General features: G+C 47.3%; 2 protein-coding genes across 2 annotated transcripts in view; both read left to right on the top strand.

Annotated features, from left to right (window-relative positions):
- LOC132571576 (zinc finger protein 420-like) overlaps positions 1-26,916 on the top strand; it is an 895,908-nt gene that overhangs the window by 160,989 nt on the left and 708,003 nt on the right. The gene's annotated exons all lie outside the window — the stretch shown is intronic.
- LOC132570904 (zinc finger protein 208-like) lies at positions 5,083-25,202 on the top strand (the record flags this gene model as incomplete). Its single annotated transcript, XM_060237541.1, is given in 6 exon segments — positions 5,083-6,702; positions 12,026-12,231; positions 18,240-18,439; positions 22,038-22,065; positions 22,634-24,225; positions 24,307-25,202. Coding segments are annotated over 6 exon segments (4,542 nt in total), but the record flags the coding sequence as incomplete, so codon positions are not given.

Here is a 26,916-nt window from a genome sequence, read left to right as displayed (position 1 = left end):
TGTGACCTAATATGCTAATATTAGGGAATATGGTCTAATATGCTACTGAGTTCCTGCTGGGCTTTTTCTACATAAAAGCCCTGTACCTATGGATTTGCCTAGGGCGGTGGGCCTGGTGTGTGTGTGTGCACGCCAGATTAATAATAATAATACTTTTTATTTATATCCCGCCCTCTCCGCCAGGGCAGGCTCAGGGCGGCTCACAACATAATAAATACAATATACAATAAAACCATACATAATAAATACAATCACAATCGTAAAATCAGCATTTAAACATCAACAACTTACATTAAAATTAACATTGTTGTGCTATAACTTACCGTATTTTTCGCACCATAAGACGCACTTCCCCCCCCAAAAAAGTGGGGGGGAAAGTGTGTGCGTCTTATGGAGCGAAGGTACTGTACGTACCTTCCTCCGGGGCGGGGGGGGGGGGGGCGATCCGCTGCCTCCGTCCCGGCGCTTCCCCGCACCTGCCTGCCTGGCTCCAGATCTGACGCTTACAGCAAGTGCCAGGATTGCTCCCTCCGCCCTCCGATCCCAGCGCTTGCTTTAAGCATCAGCGCTGAAGCCATGCAAACAGGCAAGGAGAAACCACGCCGCCCCATCCACAGCCGGCGCTCGCGAAGCGCTGGGTTTGCGGAGGGGGCGGGTGCTTCCTCTGTGCCTGTCTGCCTGGCTTCAGCTGCTGCTTATAGCAAGCGCTGGGATCGGAGGGCGGAGGGAGCAATCCTGGCGCTTGCTTTATGAGCGCCGGCTGTGGAGGGGGCGGCGTGCTTTCTCCGTGCCTGCGTGCCTGGCTGGGAGACAAGCGGCAAGATCGCTCCCTGCGAAGTGCTGGGTTTGCGATGGGGGCGGAGGGAGCGATCTCGCCGCTTGTCTCCCAGCCAGGCACTTGCGTCTAATGGTCCGGAGCGTCCAATGGACCGGAAAATACGGTAGGTCTTTAGTAAAATTCAGTGACTAAAATATGTCCAGCGAAACTTTCTTGACTCAGCATTAGGTGAATGCCATTTTGAAGAGGTAGGTCTTACAGGCCCTGCGGAATTGGTCTAAACATCGCAGGGCCCGTACCTCCTCCGGGAGTTGGTTCCACAGCAGTGGGGCTACAATGGAAAAGGCCCGATCCCGGGTGGTCTTCAATCTGGCCTATCTTGGCCCAGGGATATTCAGCTGGTTCTTTCCAGCTAACCTCAGCATTCTCTGGGGTTCATAGGCTCTCTCCATATGACTTCAAATAGAAAAACAATTATTTGCATTAATTTTTCTGGCCTGAATCATTCTCCCTCGGCGGAGCACTGTTTTTTAAGTTGATAATTTTTTATGGCCCACGAAGGATGTTATAAATACCTATACGGCCCTTGGCAGAAAAAAGGTTCCCCAGGTTTTGTTTTTTTTAAGACATGTGTATAATATTTGTTCATGTCCTGCGCCGCTCAAAGTTCTGACATATAACCTATTTGGCTCTTATCTTTAGCAAGTTTGGCCTAAGCAGTTAAAGTGGCAGTTCCAAACAACAACTGGATAGGAAAAAGACTCTTGAGTTGTGCCTATGAAACAACGGAACAGAGATTATTTTTCCATCTGTGAAACTGAAATGCACAATTCTTGCAAAGGACACAAACACTCAGGCAGGCACATAAGAATGTAAAAATTAAAAAAAGGGTGGGGGTTTGAATAAGCCCGTCCTTAGGCCAAAGGCACAATATCCTCCCCACAAGACCCCCCATTTTCCCTCCAGGATGCTCCAGGCTTCTGTGGTCTCCTCCTCCCAAGGGACAAACCCCCTCCTCTTTCTACAGAAGGTCTCCCCCCCCAGCAGTCCCATGTCAGAGAGTGCAGCCAATGCCGTTGCTCTTCCACACATATTTCCTCCCCCCCCCCCGCAAATGCATCTAGGGGGGGGGGGGTATATTTATTTCTTTGTTTGTTTGAGTTTTAGCCCGCACTTCCCGTAGAACAGGCTCAGGGTGGGTTACATCATAAAAACAATCAACAATGAAAAAAAAGCATTTAAAATATATAAAATCTAAAATTACAACGTAACAGTAGAGACTAAAATGGGAAATTCGGCCTCACAGACATGGCCTTTCCACCAACCCCTTTCCCTCTCCACAGAGCAGGGGTGGCCAACGGTGGCTCTCCAGATGTTTTTTACCTACAACTCCCATCAGCTCCAGCCAGCATGGCCAATAGCTGGGGCTGATGGGAGTTTTAGGCAAAAAACATCTGGAGAGCTACCGTTGCCCAAACCTGCAATAGAGGAAACCCAAGTCTCACAGAAGTCTGAAATATTCTGCCAGGATTTATAATCCCTGAGGCTGATAGGTCCCTGGTGCTTCTCTTCTGCCTCTCCCGGAATGTAATAAAAAGTATTTTAAAAATCTGTTGAACATATATAGGGTAAGGTTTCACAACCCCAGAAAGGAGGTGTGTGAAGCAGGGAACAAATAAGCCAGCACCCTTCCTTCCTCCCTTGTCTCAGGAACAGGCAGTGAAGAGATGCTGTTGAGCCTTCATCTTTTCAGAGGGGTGGAAACGGCTGCTGCACCTGCAATCCAGGTAGGAGAGATGAGGGGGTGTGGTTGGACAGCCAGAGTCCGTCCTATTTTCTCAGTGGAGTTTTTGCTCCTTCTGTTTCTACAAGGAGTCTGTGTGAGAGATCCCTTGAATACTGTTCCATTTACCCTCCCAAGCCTTCCTTTCCATATCTCCCCAGACAACTCCCTTCCAGTGTGCAACCTCTGCCTGGAGTGATCTCTGAAGAGGAGGGAATCTGCTTTTTCTTCCAGGGTCCCTTTTCCTTGGAGGACGTGTCCGTCTCTTTCACGGAGGCAGAGTGGGCCCTGCTGGATCCAAGACAAAGAGCTCTGTACAGGGAAGTCATGCTGGAGAACTATGAGAATGTGGCCTCTCTGGGTAAGGATCTTTCATGGGTGCCGTTCCGTTGCGATGAGGAATTAATCCAAATACTGAATAGCAATGCATCATTTTGAGGCATGTCCTACCACTAGGGGAGGGGCTGCGGCTCCCTGGCAGAGGATCTATGTGGAATGAAAAGATCTCCAGTTCAACCGGCAGCATCTCCAGAGAAAAGGATCAGGTAGGAGGTGAATGAAAGACTCTGCCTGGACCCTGGAGAGCCGATGCTGGACTGAGCAGATGATACTGACTCCAAGGGACCAAGGGTCTGCTTCAGGATAAGGAAACTTCACGTATTCATAGAATTGGAACTGACCTCTGGGGTCATCTGGGGGACAGGGCAGAGATGCCCATATGCAGTATGTAGCGATGCAGGTGAAAGAACTGCCAACAGCATCCTTAAATTCTATCATGCAAAAGGGGCTCTTGATGTTCCAGCCACCCCAAAAGTATTTCAAGTGAAGGCAGTTGCAGAAAGGCTCTGTGGCGCTCTGATCGGCCGTTCCTCTTCCAGCTCTGCTGCTCTTCAGAGGGTTCAGACCAAATTCCTTAGAGCGAAGCTGCAGGTCCCCAGATGTGTCCTGAATGTACTGACATGACTAGAAACTGGCACTTTGAAAATGGAAGACAAAATGGCTTCACTCGATCACTGGTTGGAATGGAACTTTCAACCTGAGGGACTAGTCCGGGGTGGCCAAACCGTGGCTCTTTCACACAGATTGTGTGGCTCTCAAAGCTCCCTCTGCCCTTTCGACCAGCTTGGAGGAGGCAGTTCTCTTTAAATCACTTTTCCAAGCAAAGCCAGCTGGGAGCTTGGAGAATGCAGTAAAAGTTGATTTCTTTTCACCTCTCTCTCCCTCCTCCCTCCCCATCTATTTTCCTCCCTCCCTTCCTTCCTTCCACCCTTCCTCCCTCCCTTCCTGCCACACTTCCTCCCTCCCTTCCTTCCTCCCTCCCTCCCTTCCACCATCCCTCCCCCCTTCTTTCCTTCCTTCCACCTTTCTCCCTCCCTCCATTCCCTATTTATTTCTTTATTTCTCAAATTTATATCCCGCCCTCCCTGCCGAAGCAGGCTCAGGGCAGCTTCCTTCCCTCCCTCCCTTCCTTTCTTCCCTTCCTCCCTCCCTCACTTCCTCTTCCCTCCCCGATCTTTCTTCCTTCCTTCCTTCCTTCCTTCCTTCCTTCCTTCCGCCCTCTCTCTCTTCCACCCTCTCTCCTTTACTCCCTCCCTTCCTTCCCTCCACCCTTCTTCCCTCCCTTCCACCATCCCTCCCTTCCTTCCACCCTCCCTCCTTTCCTTCCATCATTCCACCGTCCCTTCATCCCATCCTTCCTCCCTCCCTCGAACACAACTTGATGTAAAGAAAAATCAGAAAAGCCTTCACAGTGCCTAGATGTGAGGCTCTCCCCTCTGTGGTGCTTGAGGGCAGATTCAAAAGAGATCCAAATTCAGAAGAGAGACTTTGTGAATGTGAGTCTGGGGAGACAGAAAATATTGAGCGTCTGATGCTGAGAAGTTAGTGGTATCATGAGGTTCGAGTTAGATTAATTCAGCCTCTTATAAAAGAGATGCCTGGGCAGACAGATGGGAGGGGGACGTATTTTTAAATATTAATTATTCTCGGGGTAAGGTGGATGTGTGGTTCAGATCAGCCAAACTTTCCTCCTATAGTCATATAGATGCTGTTAGATCTTACTCCCTTTCCAAGTGCTAACAGTTTCTTTCTCTCTATCCCAGCAGAAGATGAGCAGAGGAATGTGGAGGGTGAGGAACTTTATCAGAAAATGCCACATAGAGTTAAAAATGAAAACTTGAACAAAATTGTCAGGAATCAAGACAAACCTAAGATAAAGAAAGATGGTGGTATGGTTGAGAAGCATTATGGAAAAAAGCAGGATGTACATTTTCCAAAGCACAGGATAATGAAGGCAAGGAAATCCATTCAGTGTGGAAAGTATTTCAGAAATACATCACAGCTCCTTGTACACCAAACAATACAGAGAGAGGAGAAACCTTCTGAATTCTCAGAAATGAGTAATAAATTCAGTCAGAGTAGAATCTTTCAGCTGCACCAAAAAACCCACAGAGGAGAGAGAACTTTTACATGCCCAGAGAGTGGAAAGAGATTAATTAAGAGTGGCACTCTTCAACGTCATCAGAGAACCCACACAGGGGAGAAACCTTTTGAATGCTGGTGTGGAAAGAGATTCAGTCAGAGTGTCAGTCTTCAACGTCATCAGAGAACCCACACAGAGGAGAAACCTTTTGAATGCTCAGAGTGTGGAAAGAAATTCAGTGAGAGTGGCACTCTTCAACGTCATCAGAGAACCCACACAGGGGAGAAACCTTTTGAATGCTCAGTGTGTGGAAAGAGATTCAGTTGGAGGGACAATCTTCAATATCATCGTAGAACTCACACAGGGGAAAAAACTTTCGAATGCTCAGTATGTGGGAAGAGATTCATTCAGAGTAGCGATCTTAAAAAGCATCAGAGAACTCACACACGGGAGAAACCTTTTGAATGCTCAGTGTGTGGAATCAAATTCAGTGAGAGTGGCACTCTTCAGCATCATCAGAGAACCCACACAGGGAAGAAACATTTTGAATGCTCAGAGTTTGGAAAGAGATTCAGTGAGAGTGACGGTCTTCAACGTCATCAGAGAACCCACACAGGGGAGAAACCTTTTGAATGCTCAGAGTGTGGAAAGAGATTCAGTGAGAGTGGCCATCTTCAACGTCATCAGAGAACCCACACAGGGGAGAAACCTTTTGAATGCTCAGAGTGTGGAAAGAGATTCAGTCAGAGTGGCACTCTTCAACATCATCAGAGAACCCACACAGGGGAGAAACCTTTTGAATGCTCAGAGTGTGGAAAGAGATTCAGTGAGAGTGGCACTCTTCAACATCATCAAAGAACCCACACAGGGGAGAAACCTTTTGAATGCTCAGAGTGTGGAAAGAGATTCAGTCGGAGTGGCACTCTTCAACATCATCAGAGAACCCACACAGGGGAGAAACCTTTTGAATGCTCAGAGTGTGGAAAGAGATTCAATGAGAGTGGCCATCTTCAACGTCATCAGAGAACCCACACAGGGGAGAAACCTTTTGAATGCTCAGAGTGTGGAAAGAGATTCAGTGACAGTGGCAGTCTTCGACATCATCAGAGAACCCACACAGGGGAGAAACCTTTTGAATGCTTAGAGTGTGGAAAGAGATTCAGTCAGAGTGGCCATCTTCAGCGTCATCAGAAAACCCACACAGGGGAGAAACCTTTTGAATGCTCAGAGTGTGGAAAGAGATTCAGTGAGAGTGGCGATCTTCAACGTCATCAGAGAACCCACACAGGGGAGAAACCTTTTGAATGCTCAGAGTGTGGAAAGAGATTCAGTCGGAGTGGCCATCTTCAATATCATCAGAGAACCCACACAGGGGAGAAACCTTTTGAATGCTCAGAGTGTGGAAAGAGATTCAGTGGAAGTGGCAGTCTTCAACATCATCAGAGAACCCACACAGGGGAGAAACCTTTTGAATGCTCAGAGTGTGGAAAGAAATTCAGTGAGATTGGCACTCTTCAGTGTCATCAGAGAACCCACACTGGGGAGAAACCTTTTGAATGCTCAGAGTGTGGAAAGAGATTCAGTCAGAGTGGCACTCTTCAACGTCATCAGAGAACCCACACAGGGGAGAAACCTTTTGAGTGCTCACAGTGTGGAAAGAGATACAGTGAGAGGAGGAATCTTCAGCAGCATCAGAGAACACACAGAGGGGAGAATCTTTAGAATTCTCAATCTCTATCCCAGAGGGGAGAATCTTTAGAATTCTCAATCTCTATCCCAATGGGAGCACTCCCCCCCCTTTGAACGTGCTGATAAGCCGTTTGTCCGTCACCCTGTGTTACTGCAATGGCAACTCTCATCCTGTAGGTTCCAATGAGGCTAAGGGGAGCAGGGGATGGGAGAACAGAGTAATGCATCAGAGAATACAAACAGGAGAAACATTTCAGTGCTTAGAGTTTGTGAGAAGATTCAGTTAAAGCAGCACTCTTCAGCTGCATCGAAGAACCCACACATGGGGGAGGAAACTTTTGAGTGTGCAGATTCAGTCAGTGTGACAATTTTCAAAGGCATATATGAACTCATAGAATGGAGAAACCTTTTGAATTTCTTTGAAAGCGATTCAGTCCAAGAAGTTCTCTTCTGCCCTGTCAAGGAACCCACACAAGGGGAATCTATTCAACCTCTTAGCCTGTAGAAGAGCTTTCCTCCTACTTCATATCTAAATGACAACCACAGACCACAAAAAGTATTGAAAAGATGCCAATTGCTGTAAAAGGTTGAAATCCACAAAAGAAACCTTATTCTAATCAGAAAGAAACATTAAAAACGCTTGGGTAAGGTATAAATCTGCATTCTTTTTCTTCTTTTAGGGTTGTGTCCAGTTTCAGCTTGAGGACCAACAAAGTTTTATTCTGAGCTTAACCTTCCATGTGCAAGCACACTTCTTCAGATAGTGAAAGAGAACTTCCTCAACCCTTCCATCTAAGTAGAAAGAGGGTGGGCGGACGGTTAGTTGCCAGGAAAGGCTAATTAGAGTCAAGATGCAGAATGAAATGGACCCTGACTTGGAGAGTCCCGGCAAGCCTGATCTTGTCAGATCTCAGAAGCCGAGCAGGGTCGACTCTGGCAAGGACTTGGATGGGAGACCTCCTTGGAATACCAGCAGTGGGGAATCAGAGGCAGGCTTTATTTAGCTACCTCCCTGAATATCCTCCAGGCCTCCAGCAGGGGTCAGTCACCAGAGGTCGTCATGGCCTTCAGATGGACACACACACACCAAAAGACGAAGAAGAAGATGCATCAGTCACTGGCCATAAATACAGCTGAGTCTGGACAAAAGCAGCTGGTAAAACGTAAGCCAGGGGTGTCCAAACTGTGAGTTGGGAGCCACATGTGGCTCTTTCACACATATTGTGCAGCTCCCAGAGGTTGAGGAGAAATTTAATGCAGGCTTACTCTCAAGTAAGCTTGCTTCACACTGGGACCACAGTTAGCCTCTGAGCACTTCCCATAGATAGATATTTCCACCGTGTGTGAAGGGGAGAAGGAGGGGGAAATAGGCAGGCTTCCAAGCCCTTCTCCACCACACAGATCACCCACGGACCTAGAGCGGGGAAAGCCGGTGCAAAAGCTGAGAGAGCCACTGGAAGGAAGGGTGGAATTAAAGGGGGCAGTGCTGGGTTCCCCCCTTAGTTTCATAAGAACATAACAAGAAGAGAAGCCATATTGGGTCAGGCCAACGGTCCATCCAGTCCAACGCTATGTGTCACACAGTGGCCGGAAAAATTATATATATATATACACATATATATACACGCTGTGGCTAATAGCCAATGATGGACCTCTGCTCCATATTTTTATCCAATCCCCTCTTGAAGCTGTCTATACTTGTATCCGCCACCACCTCCTGTGGCAGTGAATTCCACGTTAATCACACTTTGGGTGAAGAAGTTCTTCCTTTTATCCGTTTTAACCTGTCTGCTCAGCAATTTCATCGAATGCCCACGAGTTCTTATATTGTGAGAAAGGGAGAAAAGTACTTCTTTCTCTATTTTCTCTATCCCATGCATTATCTTTTAAACCTCTATCATGTCACCCTGCAGTCGACGTTTCTCCAAGCTAAAGATCCCCAAGCTTTTTAACCTTTCTTCATAGGGAAAGTGTTCCAACCCTTTTATCATTCTAGTTGCCCTTTTCTGCACTTTTTCCATTCTTATAATATCCTTTTTGAGGTGTGGTGACCAGAACTGCACACAGTATTCCAAATGAGATCGCACCATCGATTTATACAGGGGCATTATGATACTGGCTGATTTGTTTTCAGCTCCCTTCCTAATAATTCCCAGCATGGCGTTGGCCTTTTTTATTGCAATCGCACACTGTCTTGATATTTTCAGTGAGTTATCTACCACGACCCCAAGATCTCTCTCTTGGTCAGTCTCTGCCAGTTCACACCCCATCGACTTGTATTTGTAGCTGGAATTTTTGGCCCCAATGTGCATTACTTTGCACTTGGCCACATTGAACCTCATCTGCCACGTTGACGCCCACTCACCCAGCCTCAACAGATCCCTTTGGAGTGCCTCACAATCCTCGCTGGTTCTCACCACCCTGAACAATTTAATGTCATCTCCAAACTTGGCCACTTCACTGCTTACTCCCAACTCCAAATCATTTATGAACAAGTAAAGAGCATGGGACCCAGTGCTGAGCCCTGCGGCACCCCACTGCTTAGAGGAGAGCCAGTTTGGTGTAGTGGTTAAGTGTGCGAACTCTTATCTGGGAGAACCGGGTTTGATTCCCCACTACTCCACTTACATCTGCTGGCATGTCCTTGGGTCAGCCATAGCTCTGGCAGAGGTTGTCCTTGAAAGAACAGCTGCTGTGAGAGCCCTCTCCAGCCCCACCCACCTCACAAGGTATCTGTTGTTGGGGAGGAAGGTAAAGGAGATTGTGAGCCTCTCTGAGACTCTTTGGAGTGGAGGGCGGGATATAAATCCAATATCCTCTCACCGTCCTTCACTGCAAAGTCTGCCCATTTATACTCACTCTCTGCTTCCTATTAATTAGCCAGTTTTTGATCCATAAGAGGACCTGTCCTTTTACTCCATGACTCTCGAGATTTCTAAGGAGCCTTTGATGAGGAACTTTATCAAAAGCTTTCTGGAAGTCAAGGTAAACAACATCTATTGGGTCTCCTTTGTCCACATGTTCATTCACCCACTCAAAGAAATGTAACAGGTTCGTGAGGCAAGATCTTCCCTTAGTGAACCCATGCTGACTCTTCCTCAATAACTCGTATTCATCAATGTGCCTACTCATTCTGTCCTTGATAATAGTTTCTACTGACTTTCCCGGTATTGAAGTCAGACTGACTGGCCTGTAATTTCCCAGATCTCCTCTGGAACCCTTTTTAAAGATGGGGATGACATTTGCTCTTGGAGGAGCTGTGTTTAGGAACATTGGATTCATGGCAAAGAGAGATACATAATGATGCAAACAGAGGTGAAAGATTTATATAATGCTTGTGTGTTTCCTTCTCCTACTGGTGCCAAAAAATAATTCCCTAACCTTTCCCTATGATGGTCTTATGAGGACTGTTATTCCCAGGTTTTGTTTTTTAAAAACTCTCCTTCTAGCATGGTCATATTATCAAGTGCATACTTATGCATTTATCTTTCTGTGCAAAAAAAAAGTATTAAAAAAAAGATGTGTATAATGTTTGTTCATGTCTTCTGTCTCTCAAACATCTGACATATAATCTATTTGACTCTTATCTTAAGCAAGTTTGGCCACTTTTGAGCTAAGCAGTTAAAAACAACAGACTGGGAAAGACAGGGCAGCCAGAGGGAGGATCGGGGTGGGGGGCTGCTGCGGGATTTGTGCTGCAAGTGGGACACAGTTGCCAACCTCCAGAGAAGTATATCTGAAAAAATAGAACTTTGACAATGTCACTGCGTTTAACATACATCTATTCAAGTGGAGATATCAGTAACAAATTTTGCACAAAATTTCCAAAGCTGAGTCCAGGCACAGCGAACTTCAGAAGAGCGGATGCCATGCTATGGCTTTCATCAGTATGAAGCAGAATGAGAGTAGGGAAGGGGGCAGGTGAGCAAGAAAGCCAGCCTAGAGTGGGGAAGGCAGTGCGAGAGCAGGGAAGGCAGCCTGAGAGCAAGAAAGATGGCGTGAGAGCAGGGAAGGAGGCAGGCGAGCAAGAAAGCCAGCCTAGAGTGGGGAAGGCAGTGCGAGAGCAGGGAAGGCAGCCTGAGAGCGAGAAAGATGGCGTGAGAGCAGGGAAGGGGGCAGGCGAGCAAGAAAGCCAGCCTAGAGTGGGGAAGGCAGTGCGAGAACAGGGAAGGCAGCCTGAGAGCGAGAAAGATGGCATGAGAGCAGGGAAGGAGGCAGGCGAGCAAGAAAGCCAGCCTAGAGTGGGGAAGGCAGTGCGAGAGCAGGGAAGGCAGCCTGAGAGCAAGAAAGATGGCGTGACAGCAGGGAAGGGGGCAGGCGAGCAAGAAAGCCAGCCTAGAGTGGGGAAGGCAGTGCGAGAGCAGGGAAGGCAGCCTGAGAGCAAGAAAGATGGTGTGAGAGCGAGAAAGCTGGCGTCAGAGCAGGGAAGGCCTCTGTGAGTTATGGGGGGGGGGCTCCCAATTTGGCACACATACCCCAGGCTGCCGCCCTAGGCAAATGCCAAATTTGCCAAGTGGAAGGGCCAGCTCTGATCCGTGTTTCTTCTAGATGGTTTCTGATGTCCTTCAAAGAGCAGCTTCTGGGAGACCTCTCTCAGCCCCACCCACAGGGCTTCTGTTGTAGGGAAAGAAGATAAAGGAGATTGTGAGCCGCTCTGAGAGAGAGAAGGGCGGAGTATAAATCTACAGTCTTCTTCAAAAACATGAATCCAAGGCACGGCTCCACATGGATCCTCAGGGTTTTTGCTTTGGGCCCCCCCAACATCAACATCAAATCACATATCATGTCCAGGGACACTGCTTGCACCAGAAAAACCACGGCATCCATGGCAACACCATGCTGCAAAGATATGGTTCAAACCCACAAATTCTCATGCATCCTCATAGTTTTTGCATGAGATCACCCCAAATTCAGCATCAAATTACACATTATAAACATGGCCACAGGTGACGCCACCGAAATCATGCATCCACAGCTTCATGGAAACACCATGCAACAGAAACATGATTCCAAAGCACGGAGCCTCATAAATCCATATGATTTTTTTTTTTGAGGAAATGAAATCAAAGCACCATCACACTGTAGCCCATCTCTTAGCCTGCAGGAAGCACCCCAAACATCATGCATACCCTTCAGCCCCCTGCCCCCCACCAGTTGTGCACCACGGCCTGCCTGCCCCCAAAGTGGCCGTCAGCATCTCCCTGGACGTGCAAGGAAGCGCCGGGAGGCCCCACCAGGTTTTCTCTCCAGGGGGGCAACAGAAGCGCTCAATAGTCTCTTGAAAGAAGACCCTCATCTCATCAGCACCAACCTCCCCTTTCGCCCCCCTTGAGTTTGACGGTCCTTATTCTAGGGGGGACCCAGCTGCAGCCTCCTTTTTCTGAGCTGCCTCAGCAGCACTGGGGACACCCCGGGAGGAGCGCAGCCCCCTGCTGCAAAGTTACTCTCGAGCAGCCCCGTTGAGCAGCACGAGGCGAGGCTGACGGCAGCCTACATGAAGCTCCTCTGCAGCACTGGAAGGGTTAAGACCGCCGAGCTGCTTTCTAGAGAGGCCGAGCTGTAGGGGGGGCAGGAGAGGGAGGGGGCTTTTCCTGGGGGAGGGGGAGGAGTTTGCATTTGCAGGGCGAAGGAGGAAGGGAGAAGCCTGCAAAGAAGCTGCAGCAGGAGAGGGACGCTTTGCAGCCGCCGGATCCTGAGAAAGTTTACTTGGAAGTAAGTCTTGGAGGAGGAATAAGCATTTAGCTCTTGGGAGGGAGGGAGGCGGGGATAATTGCAAGCCGGGGCTGTCCCAGGTGGGCCGTTTTCTCCCAGGGAACTGATTTGTGTCTGCTGGAGGTGGGTTCTAATTTTTGGAGAAATTCAGGCCCCACCTGGAGGATACAAACCAAGAGATTCACGGAAACACCTCCTAAAGCCACCATAATCAACTACTGTGAATACATAACTAACAGGTTTTTACTACAGATCCAAATATTAGTTCTTATGCTCAGTAATCAATAGATCAGTCCGCATCTCTTTCACAGATCTATCCGTTGCACAGTTACAGTGCCCTAAACGTCCCTTAAAGTGCAAGCGTCTTCTCAGCCTCTCAAGAGAATGCAAAAAGCGCTCCTGCTGAGCCTGTGTTCCTTGAATAAAGGGCTTGCAAAAAGTATTGTCAGTTTCACGTGTGGATTTCAGTGCAAAGTGGGGGGCCTTCTGAGGATGGCCTGGATCAATCTCTCAGGGATTTCTTTGGCACTTGTAGTGAACTTTCTTGGTTATTTATTCAGGGTAGTTGATTGGTTATTTTGGCTTCACCCCCTAGAGGTTGGTTACTCTGTTAGGCACCAGTATTGTAAGCGGAGTTTGTCGGGGATAAGCGATATTCAGTGGAAGAAAAGTTAACTGTATGAAACTGACCTTCTCTTCCTGGTCTTTTTCATTCTCAAAACCAACAACCCAAGCAGGCCTTTTGGGGAGTGGGGTGAGTTAAGAAAGGGGTGGGGGCTGGGGGAAGGGAAGTCCAGCCTGCCCTGGCTGCAGCCCCATCCCAACCTCTAGATGTGGGGCCAGTGTGGGGCTGGGGCTGCCCAGCAGAGGAGAGGAACATTTTAAATGCCCCTGTTGCCAAGGAGGAGAGCGCCTAGCAAGCCCATTGGTGCTCATGCAAACACGACCCACATCCACCAATCAGAGCATTAGGCGGCTCCCCTGACAGGCAGAGAGGGGTGGAGCTTGCTGGTGTGGCCACGCCCACAATATATACAGGGCCTGGAGGAACAAAGGCCACACAAGAATCCACCACTGTGAGAATCATGGCATGTAAACACACCAGGGTATTCCACGGATCTGGATTCAAGTCCCCACCTGCATCAGTGTTTTGGGAAGTGGGCACCCAGGGAGAGAACAGGCTTGCTCCAAACGCATCGCCCCTGCCCATCCCTCCTGCATTGGGGTTAGGGGAGAAGAAAGGGGATCTCTTTGCCAGGCAAGAGAGGCACAGACCCCCAGGCATCACAACAGGGAGGAACGCCAGTCCCAGGAGGGGTGGGGGGGTTCCAGAACTTGTTCAGGGAGATTCCGGCAAGACTTTGAAGCCTGCCTTTTGTGGGGTCAGGAGGCCCAGAAAGGAATCTCAGATGGGATCACATGTGTTGAATCATTCATGCTGATTGGCTGGTCGCATGGCAGGTATTTTGGCTGACTCTTCCCTCAACTACCATCTCCACCAATGAGATAATTAGTAGCCAAGCAAAGGTGTTCAAGGTCTTGGTGTAGCCTTTATTCCAAATAGTCTGGACTCTGGAAAACGGTCCTTCTTTCAGGGTGAGCGGGAATATGGGGCTGGGAGAAAACTGTGATAATTCTCTGGATGAAGGACATGTGGTCTATTCCCTGCTTCTTTTTGGGAATGGAGGTTGTATTTGTTACGTGCATCTGTGTGTCTGCATATTTGTGTGTGTGTGTGTGTGTATCTTCCTTTCGACACACTCCTGTCCGTCTCCCTCAGTCCCCTCAGGGAAAAGCCTCCCTTCAGAGCCGGTAGTTTCAGCTGGTAGTTTTAAATTGTTTTACCTTTGTTGTCATCCTCCCAGAGCCAGTTCATGGGAAAGGGTGGAGTACAAGTTAACAAAAACAGAACAAAGTGAATAAAGGCCACTTTTGAAAGACAGAGGTGGCCCAAGAGAAGGGGAAGGAGATGGAACAGCAGGACCCAGAAGGACCTGGGAAGAGAGCAGGAAAGAGCCCCCATCCCATCCCACCTGGAAGTGATGCTGAATTCTGGGAAAGGGCTGTGTCAAAGGCCATGGCTAAGGACACCGTGACCTCAGATGTGCATCGCCAGTGCTTCCGGCAGCTCCGCTACCATGAGGTCGATGGGCCCCGAGAGGTTTGCAGCCAGCTCCATGGACTTTGCAGCCAGTGGCTGAAGCCAGAGAGGCACACCAAGAAGCAGATCCTGGACCTGGTGATCCTGGAGCAGTTCCTGACTCTCCTGCCCCAGGAAATGCAGGGCTGGGTCATAGGATGTGGGCCGGAGAGCAGTTCCCAGGCAGTGGCCCTGGCCGAAGGTTTCCTCCTGAGTCAGGCAGAGGAGAAGAGGCAGGCAGAACAGGTGAGGGGATTCCCTCCAGATGTGTCTAATTCAAGCAACCATATCTGATCTTATCTTAAAGTTTCCTTGCCAGATAATTGCCCAGGGCCTCTTCTGCTAGAGAATTTCTAGCCCATGCAAATAACTCACCAAATCTGCTGAGAGAAGGGTGCAGAGTCTGGGAGTGGGGCTAGGGTTGCCAAGTCCAATTCAAGAGATATCTGGGGACTTTGGGGGTGGAGCCAGGAGACTTTGGGGGTGGAACCAGGAGACATTGGGGTGGAGCCAGGAGACATTGGGGGTGGAGCCAAGATCAAGGCTGTGACCAGCATCATTGAACTCCAAAGGGAGTTTTGGCCATCACATTTAAAGGGACAGCACACCTTTTCAATTCCTTCCTTCTATAGGAAATAATGAAGGATAGGGGCACCTTCTTTTGGGGTTCATAGAATTGGACCCCCTGGTCCAATCTTTTTGAAACTTGGGGGGTATTTTGAGGAGAGGCACTAGATGCTATACTGAAAATGTGGCGCCTCTACCCCAAAAAACAGCCCCCCCAGAGCCCCAGATACCCGTGGATCAATTCTCCATGATTTTCTATGCAAATAAATCTCCATAGGGAATAATAGAGTTCTCAGCAGACATTTCCCTCCCCTCCCTGCACTTTCTGACGTCCCTGAAGTGGGGGGAGGGGTCTCCAAACAGGGGGATTTCCTGCCCCCACCTGGGGATTGGCAACCCTAAGTGGGGCAGGATCCCTTCCTTGGTCTCTTTTCCATTCCATCTCTTACCCCTCTCCCTGGCTGCTGTTTCAGATGCGGGGACCACCTTTGGAGATGGAAGCTGCAATCCCTGAGGCAGAAGGAGCTTCCTTGGAGCAGGGCCAGAGGGTGCAGGCGGTGGAGCGTGCCCAAGATGCCCTCTCCTGTGGTAAGGACTCCTTGTGCCTGGGTGCAGTTGGGGCAGCCTGTGAATGTGGTGGGTAGAGAGTTCAGGTCAGATGAAAATGAAGCAACTCAGAGTTAATTGGTGGCACTCAGTGTCCATAATTTGTGATGCCTCTAAAATGAGATTAGACAAATTCCTCGGGGTCAATTTCTATCATTGATTAAAAACATATATATTCATATCTCTCCTTCCTTCCATGAAGATCTTAAATTGCTGAGGGGAAAGGCAGACAAGCCTCAGCAGAGCCCTTCACCCTGGGGAATCAAGGGAGCCCCCACCTTCTGGGGGAGCAGAGCTCTGGAAAGCACTTTCTAGGGGCCAATAATCCTGGGGAAATGTGGCTTCGGTGCCTGTGCTTGAAGGGTAATCTGGGGGACTGCTGTGGGCAGCAGGGGGTGGGGGGCTGTGGCTTGGCCCACCCAGGAGCTGTGGGGAGGGTCTTGGGGCGGGGCTTGGAACAGATGTGATGCCATCTTGAAGTTGCTTCTGGCTGAACACCTGACTGTGAATTTAGCAAGCCCAGAGACACTCTGGAAACTCATTCTTATGACCTTCAAGTCCCCATAGAGGAAACCAAAGTCCCACAGAAGCCTGAAATATGTTGGCAGCATTGATAATCCCTGAGGCTCGCTGGTCCCTGGTGCTTCTCTTCTGCCTCTCCCAGAATGTAGTAAAAGTGTTTAACAATTGGGAATGCCTTTTATGAGAAACCTAAAATCTTTTTAAATCACCCCTATCTGGCCTACTTGAATTTTGAAAGGGGATAAAGCCCTAAACTGGATTATTTTTTTTTTAATTTCAAAAAACACAATCCCTAAATACACCCTTATTAGTGGGGCAGCCTATTTAGTGGCCCTAGCCAAACCGAGAGCACACTCAGACTCCAAAACTCACTCTATAAAAACATGAAAGTGACCCAGCCCACACACACTCTCGCCAACCCCCACACCAACCAGAGGTAATTTAAAAAAACCAAAACAAAACCAGCACAATCAGAAAAGGCCAAGCAACTCAACTATTAAAAAAGTGGCCTTTTTACCAATAAGAAACCTCAGGCCAAATCAATCAACAACACCTCCCCCCTAAAACCAGAACCAGGAAAAGGGGGACAAAAGTGGCCTTTTAAACAATGAACATTAGGCCAAACAGCATCCCCCCCCCCCAAGAACCAGAAGAGAAAAGTAACAACAGCAGCACAACACAGCAGCAACAAATCAAACACAGAATACTTTTAAAACAGTAAAAAACTTAACTTTTAACAATACAGGAACTTTGCCAATCCCTCCTCCCCAAAAAAACACTTCACCCTAACCCCCAGAAATCCAAGCCACCCAAATCAGGAGAAGTAAAAGGACATTGCACTTTTAAAAGTCCTTTCACTAAATTAAGATATGGGCAAATTGGCAAACCCCACCCCACCCCAGCCCCCTCCCCAAGCAGAAGCCCCTAACCCCAAATAAGCTACCCCACCACCACCACCACCCAAATCTGGATAAGTAAAGGGACTCTGAGTCTTAAAAAGTCCTTTCACCAACAAAAATAAAAACAAGAACCCCAAGACTGTCTTACCTTGTCTTTTCTACTCCAGGGAAGTCTGGTAAGGCTGAGTGAGAGAGCAGCAGGCAGCAGCTGAAGCCAAGAGCCAGCCAGCAGCAGCACAATCTCTCACACCAACACACAGCAACACAGCAGCAATGGAATGGGAGTCCAGCCAGGCAGACTCCTTAAAAAGGTTCCCTACAGAGAGCAGTTTCAAAAAATAGCACTGCTCTCTGGCTGGCCAGACAACAGTGCTTACTTGGATACCCAAGTAAGCAAAAGATCAAAAGAACTACAATGTTGCTGATGGCTGGGCCATCAGCTACACAACAGCCCTGCAAAGTATGCATTTGCAATGCATTTTGCAAATGCAAGCTTTGGATTGGCTACTGGGGCTCCTCTTCCCCCTCCCCCCTCCCTGATCCCAGGGAGGCTATGGGAGAGGCGGGAAAAGGCTACCAAAGGCGGGAAAGGAGGCAAGCAGCTCCCCTGAGGCTGCAGAAGCCCCTTTCCCGCCTTTTGCATTGAATTCCATATACTTCCAAATATCTATTCGGAAGTATACGGTGAGCTGTATTCGGCTGCCGCATAATGGTCTCCGATTGGAAATGGCTGCAGCCGATTCCGTATACAGCCGAATCAGTGGTGATTCGGCGGCTAATTAGGTTCGGCTGAACCGAATGCACACCCCTAATCCCTGGTACTTCTCTTCTACCTCTCCCAGAATGTAATAAAAGTGTTTAAAAACTGGGAATGTAGGTAGGGCAAGGTTTCATAATTCTGGGAAGGGGGTGTGTGAAGCCGGCAACAAACAAGCAAACAGCTTCTTCCTCCCTTGTCTCAGGAACAGGCAGTGAAGTGATGCCATTGATCCATTGTCTTTTCAGAGGTGTGGAAACAGCAGCTGCACCTGCAATCCAGGTAGGAGAGGGGGCACAGCGAGAGATCCTTTGAATGCCGTTGCATTTACCCATCCCAAGCCTTACTTTCCATACCTTCCCAGACGACTCCCTTCCAGTGTGCAAACTCTGCCTGGCGTGATCTCTGAAGAGGAGGGCATCTTCTTGTTCTTCCAGGGTCCTTTTTCCTTTGAGGAGGTGTCCGTCTCTTTCACGGAAGCAGAGTGGGCCCTGCTGGATCCGGGACAAAGAGCTCTGTACAGGGAAGTCATGCTGGAGAACTACGGGAATTTGGCCTCTCTGGGTAAGGATCTTTTAGAGCAACTTGCTGCCATTGTGATGAGGAATGAATCCAAATATTGAATAGCAATGCATCATTTTGAGGACTTTTCCGCTACTTGGGAAGGGCCATGGATACTGGTAGAGCATCTGCTTGGATTGAAAAGGTCCCCAGTTCAATCGCCAGCATCTCCAGAGATAAAGATCTGGTAGGAGGTGAAATGAAAGACTGAGACCGTGGAGAGCCGATGCTGGATGGAGTAGATAATGCAGACTTCAAGGGAGCAAGATCTGATTCAGTGTCAGGAAACTTCAGGTGTTCACAGAATCGTAGAACTGGAACTGACCTCCAGGGTCATCTAGTCCAACCCCCTGCAAAATGCAGGGAACCCACCAGGACCACATATAGGGCCCATCTGTAGTATGTAGTGACACCAGGTGAAAGAACTGCCAATAACAAATCTACCATACGAAAGGGGGTCTATATGTTCCAGCCACCCCAAACCTATTTCAAGTGAAGGAAGTCGCAGAAATGCTCTGTGGCACTCTGATTGGCCTTTCCTCTTCCAGCTCTGCCCCTCTCGAGAGGGTTCAGAGCAAATTCTTTAGAGCAATCTTTCAGGTCTCCAGATGTGTCCTGAATGTACTAACATGACTAGAAATTGGCACACTGAAGATGGAAGCCAAACAGTATTTTGGCTTCACTCCATTACTGGCTTAAAAGGAACTTTCAACCTGAGGGACTAGTTCATCTGTTATTATCGGATACTTTTCAAACTTAATGAAATGGGTGCATAACAAATTACAATTACTTGGATTCCCCCACCATTGATTCTAGCCATGAACTGGGATCAGGCCAAGGTAGGTCTTAAGCAGAGGATATAGAGAGACAAGCAGATCTTGAGCGATATCCCGAATGCAGAGTGCCCAGTCAAATTAGATATTGTTTGGTCCCAATGGCACATCTAACACACCTTGATGTAAATAAACTCAGAAAAGCCTTCACACTAGCTGGATGTGAGGCTCTCCCCTCTGCAGTGCTAGAGGGCAGATTCAAAAGAGTTCCTTTTGCGCAGAGACTTTGTGAATGTGAGTCTGGGGAGACAGAATCTATCGAGCATTCTGATGCTGAGATGTTAGTGGTATAATGAGGTTCAAGCTAGATTAATTCAGCCTCATGTAAAAGAGATGGCTGGGCAGACAGACTTGGATTGCTGTAATAAACAGTTATCTGATGGAAATCGTTTCATTACTAAGACTGTGGCTAAATTTGGGTTGGCACAGGGTTGCATTCAAAAGACAATTTAATTTGTAAAGCTGTAAATCTTTTTTTTGTTTTGTCAATTTCTTATATATTTCCTATTTGTATACTGTATATTCATTTTGGTACCCCCTTGTTGAAGCATGGAATTGTTAGAATTGTTTGGCTGGAGGAACCTTTTCTAAACTGACCTGGAGGAATTTGTTTCCTGATCCCAAAGCGGGAGTCGCATTTCCCTGGGCGTGTAAGAAAGTGTCACAAGACCTAAGCAACAATGCAGCACTTCCTTTCCACCCTCTCATTGTCTACCTGACTTCACAGAATCAGCATTGCTGTCAGATGGCCTCAGTTGCCCTTCTGCAAGTACACACACATGAACAACGCAAGAAGCTGCTATGTAATGAATCAGTCCCTTGGTCCATTGAAGTCATTTCTCCCAGCATCTAATCTATGAGACAGAAAGCCACTGTTCCACACAAAAAACTGATGAGACGTTTTATTTTTCAGCAGTCTCTAAAGACAGCATATTCAGGCTACTTGTAAGAGAAACAAAACAACTTCCAGTTACAGATAACAAAACTTATTTATTTATTTATTTATTTAAGATTTATACCCCGCCCTTCCCACAAGTGGCTCAGGGCGGCCACTATGCTCTTAGAACTTACACACTATGCTCTTAGAACTCTTAGAACAGTTTCCACCTGGGTCCCCCTTGTTACCTCAGCAACACCCTGTTCAGACCCCTTTTAAAATATATAAAAAATTGATTAAGGATTTAAAAGTAAGACATCACAAAACAGCAGTTTCTGCAGTTCAGCAACAGTAATAGAAGAAAAAGTAACTGTTCTATCTAAGATATGAAGTACTTAGAAGGCACCTCTTGTTGCAGCATAAGAATTCCAACTGTAGCCTAAATGACTCTAGAGAGAACTATTCATCATGATGCAGCAAGAAAACATCAAGGTGTACTAACATGCCATGAGCATAAAGTTAGCCCGGCTTCCCTCTTATCCATCCCTGTATTGTAGTTTCTACCTCTCAAGGGTCAGGTGGTCCTAATGACACAATCAAGGGTCCCGCTTGATGGAATTTTCTAGGGGCTGTCAGCACCTTCCTAATCCCCTCATACTTCTGTTTACAGAACTGGATACAGATCCTCACGGTTAACCAATGACCACATTCTGGGATCTGGCCTCGGAAAAGATCTTGGTGTTAGCTGCAGGCAGACTCAAATTATGAACACCCAGGAATCACACCTGGCCTCTTAGTAATCCCTGTAACCCTTGGGGAAACTTGGGTTCTTTGCCTCACACATCCATCCCGCATAGACTGGTTCAGATTCTGGGCTTTGATCTCAACTGTGGTGCCGTCCTTCCAGAAGAATTTTTAATCTTCATTTCTTTCTTTCCCCATGTGAGAATGATCACTTTCTCTCTCTGCAAAAGAATCCAGAAGTATAAGAGAAACCATGGTGGAGACAGAGAACAGCCTTGCATCCAAAGAAAGGCTGAAGAGGTCTTCTAGAGGATCCCAGGAGCATATCTCCTTCCCCAAAGAGGTGGCTGATGTCAGCTCTAGGGCTATCCTCAATTCAAGAAGGCTTCCAGTGTGGTCAGAAAGCTGGCTCTATTGATAGATAGAAACAGTAGTGAGACATGACTGTGTCAGAACTGGCATACTTTTGGGGTGGCCAGTCCTTTATACCATATCTGGGCCGTTATGCAGCCCGCCAAACTTACAGTGAAAAAGCCCATGTAAAACAGTACAAACTTGTTCCCACCAACACCTTTCTTCATTAAACATTTAGCAGTTTGAGCTGTCTCAAAGCTGTGCATCCTTGAGACGGAGGCTTCACTCCCTTCTACAGGGCAGAAATTAATACTTGCGATTGTTACAATGTATAGAGCAAAGAAGATGACACAGGGGATTGGACTAGATGACCCTAGAGGTCGGTTCCAACTCTTTGATTCTATGAATCAGAGTCTCAGAGCGTCCCCCAATCTCCTTTATCTTCCTCCCCCACAACAGGCACCCCATGAGGTGGATGGGGCTGAGAGACCTCTCAGAGAAGCTGCCCTTTCGAGGACAACTTCTGCGAAAGCTATGGCTGACCCAAGGCCATTCCAGCAGCTGCACGTGGAAGAGTGTGGAATCAAACCCGGTTCTCCCAGATAAGAGTCCGCACACTTAACCACTACACCAAACCAAGCAAGCACAGAGCACCCTCCCCAATTCCTAAGAGATCTAGAAATACAAAAATGGCAAGGCCCCTTGACAGGTGAGAGTGAGCATCCATCAATGTTATATCAAGGCAACAGGCCAGGAATAAGCATGCGGGATTCCTGATTCACTTCTGAGCAACGTTTTGTTTGGTACAATCATACAGGCCAGTGGGAAAAGAGGGAGGGAGGCCTTCTCTGAACCTGAAATCTGGAGACTCTGAAACCCCTTCTGAGCAAGAGTTCAGCTGAGGCTCTTCACGGGAGGGGGAGGTATCCTTAAATACTAGATAATCTTGGGGAAAGGTGGACATGTGGTTAAGATCAGCCAAACTGGATGAAGCCAAAGGGCTATCAATCCTTTCCGCTTATAAACATTTAGATGCTGTTAGGTCTTACCAGCTTTTCCAAGAGCTAACAGTTTCTCTCTCTCTATTCCAGCAGAAGATGATCGGAGGAATGAGGAGGGGGAGGAACTTCATCAGCAAATGCAAGATAGAGTTAAAAATGAAGACTTGAATGAAAATTTCAGGAATCGCGGCATACCTAAAAGAAAGAAAGGCGGCGGTATGGCTGAGAAGCGTGATGGAAGAAAGCGGAATGTATATTTTTCCAAGCAAAGGATAATGAAGGCAAGGAAATCCATTCAGTGTGGAAAATATTTCAGAAATAGATCACAGCTCCTTGTAATCCAAAGAATACACAGAGAGGTGAAACCTTCTGTATATTCAGGGATGAGAAATGAATTCAGTCAGAGTAGAATACTTCAGCTGCACCAAAAAACCCACACAGGAGAGAAACCTTTTGAATGCTCAGAGTGTGGAAAGAGATTTATTGTGAATGGCAGTCTTCAAAATCATAAGAGAACCCACACAAGGGAGAAACCCTTTGAGTGCTCAGAGGGTGGAAAGAGATTCAGTAGAAGTGGTGACCTTCAGCATCATCACAGAACTCACACAGGGGAGAAACCTTTTGACTGTTCAAAGTGTGGAAAGAGATTCAGTTGGAGTGGCAGTCTTCAATGTCATCGTGGAATTCACACAGGGGAGAAACCTTTTGAATGCTCAGAGTGTGGAAAGAGATTCAGTAGAAGGGGTGATCTTCAGCATCATTACAGAACTCACACTGGGGAGAAACCCTTTGAGTGCTCAGAGTGTGGAAAGAAATTCAGTCAAAGTGGCAGTCTTCAAAAGCATCAAAGAACCCACACAGGGAAGAAACCTTTTGAATGCTCAGAGTGCGGCAAGAAATTCAGTCAGAGTGGCCATCTGCAGTATCATCACATAACCCACACAGGGGAGAAACCATTTGAATGCTCAGAGTGTGGAAAGAGATTCAGTACAAGTAGCAGTCTTCAATATCATCAGAGAACCCACACAGGGGATAAGCCTTTTGAATGCTCGCAGTGTGGAAAGAGATTCAGTCAGAGTGCCAATCTTCAAAATCATCAGAGAACCCACACTGGGGAGAAACCCTTTGAGTGCTCAGAGTGTGGAAAAAAATTCAGTCAGAGTGGCCATCTTCAGTATCATCAGAGAACCCACACTGGGGAGAAACCCTTTGAGTGCTCAGAGTGTGGAAAAAAATTCAGTCAGAGTGGCCATCTTCAGTATCATCAGAGAACCCACACAGGGGAGAAACCTTTTGAATGCTCAGAGTGTGGAAAGAGATTCAGTAGAAGTGGCAGTCTTCAAAAACATCAGAGAACCCACACAGGGGAGAAACGCTTTGAGTGCTCAGAGTGTGAAAAAAAATTTAGTCATAGTGGCAGTCTTCAAAAGCATCAAAGAACCCACACAGGGGAGAAACCATTTGAATGCTCAGAGTGTGGAAAGAGATTCAGTAGAAGTGGCAGTCTTCAACGTCATCGTAGAACTCACACAGGGGAGAAACCTTTTGAATGCTCAGAGTGTGGAAAGAAATTCACTTGCAATAGCAGTCTTCAAAAACATCAGAGAACTCACACAGCGGAGAAACCTTTTGAGTGCTCAGAGTGTGGAAAGAAATTTAGTCATAGTGGCAGTCTTCAAAAGCATCAAAGAACCCACACAGGGAAGAAACCATTTGAATGCTCAGAGTGTGGAAAGAGATTCAGTCGGAGAGGAACTCTTCAACGTCATCAGAGAACGCACACAGAGGAGAAACCTTTTGAATGCTGAGAGTGTGGACAGAGATTCAGTCAGAGTGCCAATCTTCAAAAGCATCAGAGAACCCACACTGGGGAGAAACCCTTTGAGTGCTCAGAGTGTGGACAAAAATTCAGTCAGAGTGGCCATCTTCAGTATCATCAGAGAACCCACACAGGGGAGAAACCATTTGAATGCTCAGAGTGTGGAAAGAGATTCAGTCGGAGAGAAACTCTTCAACGTCATCAGAAAACGCACACAGAGGAGAAATCTTTTGAATGCTCAGAGTGTGGACAGAGATTCAGTCAGAGTGCCAATCTTCAAAAGCATCAGAGAACCCACACTGGGGAGAAACCCTTTGAGTGCTCAGAGTGTGGAAAGATATTCAGTGAGAGTGGCCATCTTCAACGTCATCAGAGAACCCACACAGAGGAGAAACCTTTTGAATGCTCAGAGTGTGGACAGAGATTCAGTCAGAGTGCCAATCTTCAAAAGCATCAGAGAACCCACACTGGGGAGAAACCCTTTGAGTGCTCAGAGTGTGGAAAGATATTCAGTGAGAGTGGCCATCTTCAACGTCATCAGAGAACCCACACAGAGGAGAAACCTTTTGAATGCTCAGAGTGTGGAAAGAGTGACCATCTTCAACGTCATCAGAGAACCCACACAGGGGAAAAACCTTTTGAATGCTCTGAGTGTGGAAAGAGATTCAGTCGGAGTGGCACTCTTCAACGTCATCAGAGAACCCACACAGGGGAGAAACCTTTTGAATGCTCAGAGTGTGGAAAGAGATTCAGTGAGAGTGACCATCTTCAACGTCATCAGAGAACCCACACAGGGGAAAAACCTTTTGAATGCTCTGAGTGTGGAAAGAGATTCAGTCGGAGTGGCACTCTTCAACGTCATCAGAGAACCCACACAGGGGAGAAACCTTTTGAATGCTCAGAGTGTGGAAAGAGATTCAGTCAGAGTGGCCATCTTCAACGTCATCAGAGAACCCACACAGGGGAGAAACCTTTTGAATGCTCAGAGTGTGGAAAGAGATTCAATTGGAGAGAAACTCTTCAACAGCATCAGAGAACCCACACTGGGAAGAAACCATTTGAATGCTCAGAGTGTGGAAAGAGATTCAGTAGAAGTGGTGATCTTCAGCTTCATTACAGAACTCACACAGGGGAGAAACCCTTTGAATGGTCATAGTGTGGAAAGGGATTCAGTGAGAGGAAGAGTCTTGAACAGCATCAGAGAACACACAGAGGGGGGAATTGTTAGAATTCTCAATGTCCGGCCGCGGCTTGCCACACCTGGACTCGTTAATGACCCCAACGGATGCTTTGATGTTGGAGAGACAGCATCCTAATGAATGAGACCACTCCCCACCCCCCCTTGAACTTGCTGATAAACTCCAAACATGAGAAACCTTTTCATTGCTTAGAGTGTGAGAGAAGATTCAGTTAGAGTGGCACTCTTCAGCTGTCTCAAAGTACCCGCACATGGGGAGAAAACCTTTGAGTGTGCAGATTCAGTCAATGTGACAATTTTTACAAGCATATATGAACTCCTGTAACGGAGAAGCCTTTTGGCTTTTCAGACTGTGGAAAGAGATTCTGTCGCAGAAGCACTCCTTGATGGCAACTGAGACCCCACACAGGGAAGACACAATTTTAATGTTGGGAGCTTTGAAAGTGATTCAGTCGAAGAAGTTCTCTGCTACTGTGTCGAGGAACCTGCACAAGAAGGATCCATGTAACCTCTTAGCCCATAAAAAGAGCTTTCCTCCTAATTCATACTTAAAAGACAACCACAGACCACAAAAAGTATTGATGCCAATTGCTTATAAGGCTCTAATCTGCAGAAGAGACCTTACTCTAATCAGAGTGTGGAAAGAGATTCAGTACAAGTGGCAGTCTTCAATATCATCAGAGAACCCACACAGGGGATAAGCCTTTTGAATGCTCGCAGTGTGGAAAGAGATTCAGTCAGAGTGCCAATCTTCAAAATCATCAGAGAACCCACACTGGGGAGAAACCCTTTGAGTGCTCAGAGTGTGGAAAAAAATTCAGTCAGAGTGGCCATCTTCAGTATCATCAGAGAACCCACACAGGGGAGAAACCTTTTGAATGCTCAGAGTGTGGAAAGAGATTCAGTAGAAGTGGCAGTCTTCAAAAGCATCAAAGAACCCACACAGGGGAGAAACCATTTGAATGCTCAGAGTGTGGAAAGAGATTCAGTAGAAGTGGCAGTCTTCAACGTCATCGTAGAACTCACACAGGGGAGAAACCTTTTGAATGCTCAGAGTGTGGAAAGAAATTCACTTGCAATAGCAGTCTTCAAAAACATCAGAGAACTCACACAGCGGAGTCAGTCCTAAGGGAAAGTCCTAAGGGAAGAAGTTCTCTGCTACTGTGTCGAGGAACCTGCACAAGAAGGATCCATGTAACCTCTTAGCCCATAAAAAGAGCTTTCCTCCTAATTCATACTTAAAAGACAACCACAGACCACAAAAAGTATTGATGCCAATTGCTTATAAGGCTCTAATCTGCAGAAGAAACCTTACTCTAATCAGAAAGAAATGTTATAAGTGCTTGGGCAGGGTTTTTTGTTGTTCAGTCACACAGTCGAGTCTGACTCTTTGCGACCCCACGGACAAAATCACGCCAGGCCCTCCTGTCTTTCACCATCTTCCAAAGTCTGCTCAAATTCATGTTAGTTACATAAATAACGCTGCCCAGCCGTCTCATCCTTTGCCGTCCCCTTCTTCTTTTGCCTTCTGTCTTTCCCAGCATCAGGATCTTCTCCAGGGAGTGCTCCCTTCTCATTTGGTATCCAAAGTATTTGAGCTTCAACGCCCGACCTTCCAGGGAACAGTCTGGGTGGATTTCCCTTAGGACTGACT

Source organism: Heteronotia binoei, chromosome 5 (genome assembly GCF_032191835.1).
Source record: "Heteronotia binoei isolate CCM8104 ecotype False Entrance Well chromosome 5, APGP_CSIRO_Hbin_v1, whole genome shotgun sequence".
NCBI classification, from domain to species: Eukaryota; Metazoa; Chordata; class Lepidosauria; order Squamata; family Gekkonidae; genus Heteronotia; species Heteronotia binoei.
Note: the sequence above shows the minus strand (reverse complement) of the source record. Positions and strands in the feature narration are given on the sequence as shown.